At 40.0% G+C, this 12,207-nt stretch overlaps 1 protein-coding gene across 1 annotated transcript; it reads right to left on the bottom strand.

The window, feature by feature from the left end:
- On the bottom strand, nucleotides 1–5,218 carry LOC111365887 (pentatricopeptide repeat-containing protein At1g80270, mitochondrial-like). The gene is made up of 3 exons (XM_022986409.1): nucleotides 4,990–5,218; nucleotides 3,567–4,176; nucleotides 1–1,628 (listed from the first exon to the last, which is right to left on the bottom strand). The coding sequence occupies exons 1-3, from the start codon at nucleotides 5,022–5,024 to the stop codon at nucleotides 381–383; spliced, it is 1,893 nt and encodes a 630-aa protein (XP_022842177.1). The 5' UTR covers nucleotides 5,025–5,218; the 3' UTR covers nucleotides 1–380.
- Nucleotides 5,219–12,207: the final 6,989 nt, after the last annotated feature.

Genomic DNA, 12,207 nt, shown 5'->3' with positions numbered 1-12,207 from the left:
GAAAAGAAATAAAACTCACATTCAGCAGAAGAAATAGCATACAAAACTTTCCACATATTATGCAACGTACAAAGTTGATGATGCAGAAATTGATTGATTCATGTAATGATCCAACTTCCTTACAAACAGAATGCCAGGAATAGAGAAGTTCCAAACTACAGTCAGCTACTCTAGTGTTGGATGATAACACAAGTGCAGAACAGAGAACGATACCTTACAGCGAGCAAAGCTATTATGGGCGTAGATTGCTCCAGGAAGTATCTCATGGCACGTTTGGAAAGGAGGATTGGAGAGTCTTAAAACAGTTTTAAGGAAGAAAAATAAGCTAAAATGTTCTATGAGTCTTCTCTAGTGCTGCTTACCAAACATACGCGATGTCCTTAATCCAACAAGTCCGACAATGCCGTCTTTCTAAATGCATTTACCTGAGCCAACTGAGCAGCCAGTGCTTTGTTAGGGAATATATTATCAGCCTTCATCCTCTCGCTGAAACCATATGCAGGAGCCTTGGCATTTATGTAGGCTTGAATGAGTGATTCGTACTGCCGGAATCTTGAGACGTACCCAACTTGTCTCATTCTATGAAACAATTTTTCAGCATTGTGGATATCACCTCTCTTAGCATATTGGTCCATAACCGCCATATATGAACTAAACATTGGTTTGCCCCTTCTCTTCTCAGCAGCCTTATGTAGTATGGAGTCGGCCTTTTCCACTTCTCCAGCATCAATATAAAGCTTCACAAGTGCGTCCCAAGTCAGTGGTCCGATGGCAGAACCACTTTCTGCCATTTGCTTCACAAGGTCCTTTCCTTTCGCCAACATCTTATGTTGTGCATAAACTTTCAGTAGAACAGAATAATGTTTTGCAGAGGGATTTTTCACTTTTTTTACCAATTTATCAAAAACTGCTTCTGCTTCGTCAATTCTCTTTAGCTTTCCCCAAGCTTCAATGGCAGCAGTACACTCTTCCAAACGTGGATTAGATTCACAGACTCTCCAGATCCGTTCAACTTCATCAGTCTTTCCAAGGGCTGCATAAAGAGGAAGCAAAGGCCTGCAAGCCCAACGATTTTTCTCTATATTGTCCCCCTCCATCTCTTTCAAGACGGCCTCGGCTTTATCTGTTAGGCCACCAGCGACATAGTACCGTGCCAATATGGATTGAATTTGGGTGTTAGGTTCCATCCCCTCAGCCTTCAGTGTCTCAACAATTTGTTCCATCCCAGCAATGTCATTAGATTGCCCTTTCGCATCAATCAAGACTTGGTAAGTGAAGAGGGATGGCTTGATATCTTCTTTCTCCATTAACAACAAAACGTCAGCGATTTTTTTCTTGTCAACCCGCTTGTAAAGAAGCAGTAACTGATTGCAAGCAAAGCATGTCACAGGAAATTCTAGATCCTTCATTTTATTGAAAACCTCCTCAGATTTCTTCACGTTGCTTACAGAAACACAATTTGCCAAGAGAGTTCGATAGAGAAGTTCACTTCTGAAAGATTCAGGAATGTGCGGAATGTAGCTTTCTGCCTTGTAGATGCCACGTACTTTGGCAATTAAATCAAGACGGGAAGCATAATCTCTCTCTCCAAAGTCGAGAAGCTTTTTAGATTCTAACCACTCCGACAGCTGCAAAATTGCCAGTGTTAGATACCCAGAAGGAAAAAGAGACTCCTTGATTACAATGAAATTTAACCTAGAAGGAAACCCAGCCAATTATTAGAAGTTATGGGTTCCGATAAAAAAACCATAAGTGGAGGGAGAAACAAGACTTCATAGAATTTGAAACCAATTGTCTTTTTAATCAGCCAAGTAATGACATGGTCATGATTGAACCTACACGACAAGGCTAACAGTTAATTTAGAAAGAATGGCACAACGCTACAATAAAGTGTATATATTCACAAGTTTCCCATAAAGATGGTGCATCTCTTGGGATTCCAACATTAAAGACAAAGAACTACATGCAACCAAGAATCAAGTTAGCAGACCTATAACAACCATCCTAGCAAGAAATTGTTGATTTCCCGAATTAAGGCCCTGTTTGAGCCTCATTAATTTCTTGTAATGTATATTGATGGGAAATGTATGGCTAAAAGAGAAGGAAAATTTTTTGATTTGCGTGTAATATTATTTTAATTAAGAATGTGTGGTTGAAAATGAGTACTGTAGAAAAAATAAAGTAAATGAATAGGAAAAAATGGGGCTCAAACAGGGGCTAAGTACCAAAAACAACATGAAGGGGAAAGCATTTCTGAAACTAGCAAACCTAACATACAAGGAATACATTTTTACAAGATAAGTGAAAAATACAAAATCAGACACTATTGTCAAAAGAAATCAAAACTTAAACAATATGATATATCGGCACATCGTGAGTTTCAAAAGGTATATATACATAAGCAATACCTTACCGAATCCCTCCATGAAGCACAGCCATATCAAGTTACTCCAACACAGAAGTCATGAAATAAGATGTCTCACAGAACATAAAATAAATTTCAAGACCTGGGTTCGAGCTTCCTATTGGATAGGATGCTGTGATCCCCCTTTAGGAAGAAGAAGATGATAAAAGGGGGGAAAAAGGAACATAAAACAAAATAAGATTTAGGTTTACCTATACCTTAATTCTTCAAATAAATTTTGGCAAAATAGACTGCTTAAGACAGACGATAAGCTCAAAATGACTTAAAGAATGTCATGGGAATATTTCCAAACCTCAAAGCCAAAAACGAATTAAAACCCTGTTTTATGCAGTCAATTCTTACATGGAGATGCTAAAATAATTAGAATATATTTGTTTACAGGAAGTGCTCCACAGAACAATTAAATCAGGAATTAATCTAAGCAAGTCAACTTCTATCCAGTATCAAGCGCATCAGAACAAAGTACATAATGTCTACCCATATGGTTTCCGGATTACTTGACTAAATCCGTTTAAAAGTTCTCTTCAGTTGTATCAGAAAACCAGGTGCAAACTTTAAGGGGAGATAAGAGAAAATAAGACAGAGAATAAAAACCCTTTGGAATGGGTTTTGGAATCGAGTAGCAGGACTAACAACAGCGAAGTGGCATCCTACAGATCTCACATCAAATTTCTAATTATTTATGGAACAACAATACAAAGCTATTAAGTAAATCAGCGAAAACATGGTGAAGGCAATAATGCTAATTGATAGTCCAACAAAATTATTGCCAGTTGTATGATGTTGAGCTATGATGCACCAGCACGACACACAGTTTTCAAAGGAGTACTAACATGACACATTGATTAAATTCATCATAATTCTTCATTTATATAGCATAAATTTAGTTTTACACTTGTTATTAATTTTTCTTGTTAAAATATTTTAAATATTAATACCTATCTAGTCGTTATTTAATAATAATTTTGAGTGAAAAGAAAAATGATCATGTTATAGTGTCTGAGAAACGTCGATATCCGATGAGTGTTGAATACGGACACCTGTGTCCATACAACACAGGTGTTGAGTTTAGAAAGAAACAGGAAAGCCAACATGTATGGACCAACAAATGATATGGAGTAACAAGATTAAAGTAAATCACCTGCAAAGCCTTGCCATACAAACGCCGTTTCCGCAGAGTAAGCATCGCTGACAGTACTTCTAACCGGGTAGCTTCATTACCTTCTGCAACCCATTTATCCAAAAACTTGCCAAGAGAAGAAGCTGGGGCATCTAAGATAGCACGGGCCAATGCTGAAGTACCCATCTTTCTTGAAGATAACTTCTCTGCAACACCAGTCTCATTATCTATTACCTCCAACTCATTTTGCGTCCCTTGGATGCCATCGTCTGAAGACTCCTCTTCAGACAGCTCTGGACCAGAAATTAGTTCATCATCATTCTCATCTCCAGCATTATCTTCTAGAATGGCACCAGAAACAGTTGGACCTTCAAGTTCAGAGAACCCTTCCTCCAAGTCTTCATCTTCCTCTCCATTCTTAGAGTCAGCCTGTGAAGAATAACCACGAACTTCGACGGATAGTTTCCAAAAATTAGATGCTTTGCTATAGAATCTTCTAAATGAATGCAATCCATCGGCTGGTATTTCTTGGGGTTCAATAAATTCAGCATTGTAATTATCCATATAACATCTTGCTATCTCTGTTTTAACACAGCAAATTTGAGAGGGCCATATGCTAAATCCTCGGTTCCTGGGAGCGAACAACATGTACACATCATAATTCCACAGGATAGAAGTGATAGCAAGACAACTAGACCAACAAATTTATTACATTCTCCAAACAAACTTTCGCAAACTTCAGATTTATTGGATTAACATGTTAATAACTATTTGAAGACTTCGCAAAACTTGAGATGGATTGGACTAACATGTTAATAACTATTTGCAGACAATAATTCCAAAGTATCTTAATTTTACATACCATTCGAAACATTACAACTAAAAATTCAGTAACAACCAAAATCTTATTTTATTTTATTCGTCCACATGTTTTTACTTTCCTTCGTTCCAATCTAAATCCAGTAACCAGAACAACCTAGAAATTCACTGTGACCTTCCCGCAAATGTCATAAACATGTGCTGAATGCATACACACATACACCATAGAATAGCCCGTAACATACACAAATAATTGCGCATACAAACAAATACATGTATATTATATGTAATTACTTACATATACTACATGTACTATGCATATGTCTGTGCAGGAGTGTTGGCAAACAAAGTCTTTGATAGGATCAGAAACTCTACTAGTGCCCACATGCTAAATTTCAAAGCTTGTACATATATACATTCATGTGTTTAAACATATTTAATATACAAACCCACTATATATTTGCAGATCAGTCAGATGGAAAACCACTTCGCGATAAAATAAAATAATTGCAGCCAAAAAAATAAAAATAAATAACCAAAACTATACACAAACGATTGCGCATATATACTAATAAATACATATATTTTGTGTATGTGCAGGCAAGAGTATAAAAGAAAGAATTACTTGGTAGAAATGGAGACTCGACGCAGCGCCCACATGCTGAATTTCAGATATTTATGACTATAATAAAGAAAAAATTTGGAAAAAATACGAGTGAGGGACTGAGCTGAAGAAGGAAGAGTCTTAAACCCTAAAACCCATTTGAGGCGAATGATATTAGTGTAAATTGCAAAATGGTCTCTTGAGTTTGAATAATGTCATACAGATCCCCCCACGGTTTGTATAGTTTTGATATTTCATTTAGGTCCTTCGAAGTTTACAGATGGTTAAAATAGTATTTTTCATTTATGTGTTTCTCTAATTTTCTCTAGTGTTCATCTCGTCAAGCATGCCAAACAGGTTTGTTATTCGCTAGCAAAGAAGGACACAAAATTCATGATTTTGCTTTTATTGTTAATAATTGAATTAAATTTTACTTTATCGATCGATACTCAATAGAAGAATTAAAAATAGTGTCCATACTCTTCGACCATTGCAAAATTAACAATAATTTTATATATATATATATATATATAGTCTTAAACCCTAAAACCCATTTGAGGCGAATGATATTAGTGTAAATTGCAAAATGGTCTCTTGAGTTTGAATAATGTCATACAGATCCCCCCACGGTTTCCCGTCGCTGCCTTTCAAGATCAATCTTACCACACTTTCTCAAAATTATTGACTTGTATTTAGTCTAGAAACATTTGGGAGCTATTTTTATGTAAAAATCCATTTTTGAATAGTATATTGATGGAAAATGTGTGGTTGAAAAATAATGAAATTTTTTTTATTTACGTGTAATATTATTTTAATGAAGAATGTGTGGTCGAAAAGAAGAAAGTAAAAAATGCATTTTGAAAAAAATGGGTACCAAAACGGGGCTTAATCTATTTTTTTTAATGATAACTAGCATTTTTTTTTTATCGATGGATACTCAATAGAAGAATTAAAAATAGTATCCATACTCTTTGACCATTGCAAAATTAACAATAATTTTAATATATAAATATATTATCACCTTTCATTCTTGTACCTTGTTTGGGATTAGATTACAATTTTCTTTCAATTCTAAATCAACACCTCTAATTTTTTTGATTTATTATTATTATTTTGGTTGTTTTGATCTCAATACAAGTTCTTGACAAATGTTGAAGTAACATGGTTACAATTGAGTAAATAATTTATTGCACAAAAATATTATTAATTTGTTTCCACTAATATAAAATTATTAGGTAAATGAATTTAGAAAAATTGTATAACTAAAATTTAGAAAACTCCTCTTTTCATTGAAATTCAAATTAAAAAAAAAAATGAGTAGGGAAAAATAGTAAAAGTTAAAAATTACAAGCACAAATCGTTTTTTTCCTTTGTCTCTTAGTACGCATATACCATATGTATGTGCGTATATAAACATATTCGTATGTTACGACTTACATGTGGTCGGATATTAATTCACGTTTTTTTTTTTTTTGGGTCTTAAATGAAGCTTTTATTTTTTAATAAGAAAAAAAAATTGTGATCTTGTGTTTCCTTGCAGGAAACGGAAGTATGGATTCAAATGTTGATCTGACGGCGGAATTTCGAAAGCCTTTGAATGATTCAGGTAACCGAAAGTACAGGCACCGGTCTCCTCTTAATGGATCTTCGTCATTTGGTGGTTAGTTCTTTATAAAGTAATCTATTTTTATTCAAATTACAGTTTGAGGAAAAGAATGAACTTTTTATTTTTATTTTTTTTAATGGCTTGATTGTACTACATCTATCATCTTCTATAAAGATAGACTTGGTTTCCTTTTTTCGTCTATCCAAATTATACGTCACTTTCCTTTATTCAAAATATAAATATCTTTTTAGTTTTCTAATATGTCCTTATTTAATTTACCTTGTTATCAACAAAAATAAACTAATCCTATTTAAATCATTATTTAATGTATGGTATATTAGGAAAAAGATAAGAAAAATTTATAATTTTAACAATATTAATTACACTTTCTTAATCTGAAAATAGAAACCCTGTCTTAATGGGAGGGTGGTAATATATTTGTGGGCAAAATAGTGCAGATGGTGGAAATAGGTGATGTGTTTGTATCAATGACTGTGATTGTGCATGGACAAGTGATACATTAATGAAGAATTTTGGTTGGACTAACATGGATATTATTACGTGTTGTCATACTTGGTCAACCTACGTGAGCCTATGGCCCACTCAATTTGAATCACGTGGCGCTTTAGCCGAGGTGGTTTGTACATCCGAGGCCCATATGCCGAGGCCTGTGAAGATAGCCGAATCCCTAAAGCAGAAGTACTACATAAGTGGCAAAAACCCTGAATCCAAAGCTAAAGCAGAAGCCCCGAACCATGAAAGAATATCTTCCATGATCACACCTCCCAAGAGATCTTCTACGTAAAGATCTTGTTAAAATGATTGATAGAACGTTTGTCATAAGTATACATGTCAAGTCTTGTCATTAACATGGGGGCTCTGCATAAGCAATAAATGTACAGCAAGCTAGCAAGTCAAGGATGATGCCTAGAATTGGATGTTTGAATTAAAGAGAGGAGGCCACCTGCCACCTCATCTAAGGGCTATCATTTCACATGTAATACTATAAATACTTCCCTTATATAACATTGAAGAACTAATGCAATAATCAATACAAGAAAACACAATTTACTCTCTCTTTCATATTATCTTACAACACAATACGATTTCATACATATTTACATTCACATTCATGAGCACCGATTGGTAATTATTGTACAATCGGATTACGAACATCCCGCCGGATTCCGAACGTTCTCATCCCGCGTCGTTGAGCTAATCCCACGCCCCTGATTCTTTCGTCTTAGACATCCACGTGTCTTAGCGTGTAGGACCTTCGCTCACGCGTGCGTGGGTGGGTCCGGCATCTGTTGGCAACACTTTTTTGGGTCAACAGATTGGCGTCGTCTGTGGGAAACCATACCATAACCACGAACAACCTTGTAGTGAAAGCTTATTGAAGAACACTTGGGCATCCCCCTTGAAAAATGATTTGTTCTTAAAAAAAAAAGAGGAAGCCGCACAACTTAGCAAAATCTGAAGAGTCAGACGAAAAGAAAATGAGTTCAAACGAAGACACACCCCCCAGAAGGGTAAGAGAAAACGCAAATATACCTCCTCCACACGCTGCCCTAGCAGCTCAACAAAGACTCCACCACCACCAAAGAAGAGTTGGATTGCGGGCGACGGCACGACTGTCAAGAGAAATGGCTGCCATGGCGGCCAACATGAGAGATATTGCTAGCCAAAACTTGGCTATGAGGGAGCTCATAGCCTAAATGCAATGCCAGGGAAGCTTCTCCATTCCTCCATACGCCCCTCAGGGACACTACCAACAAGAAGACGAAATTGAAAGTCATAGAACTGCCTCGCCGGACTATAGCCGAGGTAGAAGCCCATTTGAAAGGGAAGTGGAAGTTGATGTTTCCTCCAACTACGCTTCGGGCCGACCCACCGAGATTCCATTAAACCATGATAACTTCCTACCTCTGTATGAGCAAGAGTCAAGACATAGGAGAATAGACAGTGTATTTGACAGAATTAGCCCCGCTGAACCGAGGTTTAGGCAACAGCAGACACACCAGCCTTGGACAAAGCCACCGCCTCCACCTTCAATGCCCCAGCAGCCGGAGGAAAGGCATGAAAATGTCCCATGTGTTGCTCCGCCTAGAAATAGGCGCCAGAGGAGGGAGGAATAGGCTAGGAACCGTCCGGGAACCTCTCACAAACAACCACGGCAAGAGGCCGAGGAATATGATTCAGATGAACAGCAGAGGTCTTGTGACTTGAACGACGACGATGAGAATTTGCCATTCTCGAGGGAACTAAGGAGTGCCCAGGTTCCAAACCACTATGTAATGCCAAAGATACCAAATTATGACAGAAGAGGCAACCCAGAGAAGCACCAGCTGTGAAGTGCAGAGCTTTCTATTTGACACTTTGTGGAGCGACTGAAATTTGGTATAACAGGTTACCACCTGGGAGCATAAGAAGCTGGCCCGAGTTTAAGACAACATTCTCGAAGAGATTCCCGGTAAGGAAAGAGGGAGAGGCCCCCATCCAACGTCTCCAAGACATGAGACAAGCACATGGGGAGTTTTTAAAGAGCTTCCTATCACGCTTCACTGATGAGATGACGTATTGTGTGCAAGTCACCGACCGTGAGGCACTATCCGCATTAAAAGGAGGTTTGAACATGAATACCCTATCCTGGAGGGACGTGCAAAATCAAGATCCCACCACCTATGATGTCCTACTCGAGATGATGAGGCGGGAATCATCAATGAAGAACTGATTGAGCATAGGAACAGGGCAACTAGTTGCCTCCCACCTCCTCAAAGGCAGCGTGCTAGAGGGTCGACCTCCCACCTGATGGACTACCAAATGAACCAAGCTGGAAATGAGAGTTCTAGCCAAGCACTTGCCACCACCACTTTTAACGCGGTTCCTACCTTGGCATATGAGGATATCAACCCAATTACTGACACCTCGCAGACGAAAACGCCACAAGAATCCCATAGGGGGAGAGGCCGAGGCCAGGGTTTGAGACTTAGAAATAGGTTAAATCAGAACCCACCGGGATACTGTGTACACCACCGGTCCTATGGACACGACACATCGGATTGTCGAGACTATGCGCACCGCTCCCAACTGGAATCCCCTAGGGACAGAAATGAATCGCCCCAAGCGAATAGGCCCCCGTCCAGGCACGACAACCGACGTGGGCGTGAAGAAGCTGCTCCCCATCAAAGGGATGTTTTCCCACGACGAAGGGAGCGTGATACGGAGAGGCCTAGGGAAGGACGTAGGCACCGAAGAAATCGACAAGCCTAGGATGAGGCCCCTATACACGAGATAGACACCATATTTGGAGGCCCATATGTCGGCGGTGAGACACGAAACGCCAAAATGAATTACGCCCGCGAAGCTAAACACCCCCTTTGGCAAGCTACATTGTGGACAGCAACTCCCGGAGGAACCAAGTTCTACCCATTGTCTTCACCTAGGAGGACGCCGAAGGAGTTCACTACCCCCACTGCAATGCACTTATTGTAAGAGCCGTCATAGTCCGAAATGGGCTCAAGCGAATGTTAGTTGACAACGGTAGCTTTGTCAACATTCTATTTGGATCCGCCTTTGACAAGATGATATTGGATCATCAGTTGACACCCACCACAACTCCTCTGTACGGATTCACCGGAGATAGTATCACTCCAAGGGGAAAGATGACACTTGCAATAGAGATGGGAGAGTCTCCCTAAACTACGATAAACTTCATGGAGTTCCTCATTGTCGACAACGGATCGGCTTACCATGGAGTATTGGGGAGGCCAGCCCTAAAAGAATTGAGAGTAGTCATCTCCATCCACCATCTCTGCATGAAATTCCCGACGAAAAATGCGGTGGCAACGGTGCGAGGTGACCAAAGAGGATCGAGAGAGTGTTATCTAAGCTCCATAAAAAAGATAGAGCCCCGGGACGTTCATGTAATCATAGTTGATATAGTCATTGCTGACATCCCAGGTGATGCTCCTACTGAACCAGAAGATATCGATATGATTGATACACCACCCACTCCGGAGGTCTTGGTCATTGATGAGATCGATCCCCGCATAATTGAACACGAACCTCAAGCATCCCCAGTTGAGGAACTTGAGAGCTTCTCGGTAGACCCCCGAGACCCATCCAAGATGCTGAAAGTAGGCAAGGGCTTATCCAACATTCTAAAGGAAAAGATTAAAGATTTCCTAAGTAAGAACCTTGATATCTTTGCTTGGAAGCATGAGGACATGGTAGGCATAAACACCAAGGTCAGTTGCCACCACCTAAAGGTCGATTCTAAGGTTGCCTCACACAGATAAAAAAGGAGAGCCCTGGATCATGAAAGGTACGAGGCACTGAAGGAAGAGGTTCAGAAGCTCATCCAAAACGGTTTCATTAGGGAGGCTACCTATCCGAGGTGGGTCTCCAACTCGGTATTAATGAAGAAACACAATGGCAAGTGGAGGGTGTGTATCAACTTTACCAGCCTCAATAGAGCTTGCTCGAAAGACAGCTTTTCTCTCCCAAGGATTGATCAACTAGTAGACTCCACGGCTGGGCATGAGTTGTTGAGCTTTATGGACGCATACTCCGACTACAACCAAATACCTATGCACCCGGCCGATGAGGAGCACACCTCTTTCATTACAAACTGAGGCCTTTATTGTTATAGGATGATGCCCTTCGGGTTAAAAACGCCGGAGCGACTTACCAAAGGCTCGTCAACAAAATGTTTATGGACCTCAACGGCAAGATAATGGAGGTATACGTGGATGACATGTTGGTGAAAAGTTTGGAGGCTGAGGATCACATAACGCACCTCAACAACACCTTCCAAATCTTGAGAAGATATAGGATGAGGCTCAACCCCCTCAAGTGCGTCTTTGGAGTGGCCTCTGACAAATTCTTAGGATATATGGTCAATTAACGTGGAATTGAAGCCAACCCTGAGAAGATTGAGGCCCTACACAAGATGAGGTCCCCTCAAAAGCCAAAGGAGGTGCAAAGTTTGACCGGGCGAGTGGCCGCACTTAGCCGCTTCGTCTCCGAAGCTACAGACAAATGCCTCCCATTTTTTAAAGGGCTAAAAGCTGGGAAGAAGTTTCAATGGAACGAGGGTTGTGAAGAGGCCTTCCAAGGCCTGAAAAGGCACTTGGGGCAGGCCCCTTTCTCTCCAAACCGAAGCCCGGTGAGATCCTACAGCTATATCTGGCCGTCTCCAGTGAGGCCATCAGTTCGGTTCTGACTCGAGAAGAGGGGACCACCCAACTTTCAGTTTACTATACAAGTAAAGCACTCCTATCACCGAAAAGTCGTTACCCCGATATGGAGAAGCTCGCTTTGGCCTTGATCACGGCTTTCAGGAAATTGAGACCCTACTTCCAAGCTCACACTATCCACGTGCTGACAAACTTTCCCCTAAGACAAGTGCTCCAAAAGCCTGATGCCTCAGGAAGATTATTGAAGTGGGCAGTGGAGCTAAGTGAATTTGACCTCGTGTTCAAGGTTAGGGCGGCTATCATGGGTCAGGCCTTGGCTGACTTTATGGTAGAATTCGTCAACTTATCCGAGGTAGATGAAATCATGGAACTCGCCGAGCCCCCTACGTAGAACTTATTCATTGATGGGTCGGCTGGGAACGCCGGCTCAAG

This window comes from Olea europaea, chromosome 17 (genome assembly GCF_002742605.1).
Source record: "Olea europaea var. sylvestris chromosome 17, O_europaea_v1, whole genome shotgun sequence".
NCBI classification, from domain to species: Eukaryota; Viridiplantae; Streptophyta; class Magnoliopsida; order Lamiales; family Oleaceae; genus Olea; species Olea europaea.
Note: the sequence above shows the minus strand (reverse complement) of the source record. Positions and strands in the feature narration are given on the sequence as shown.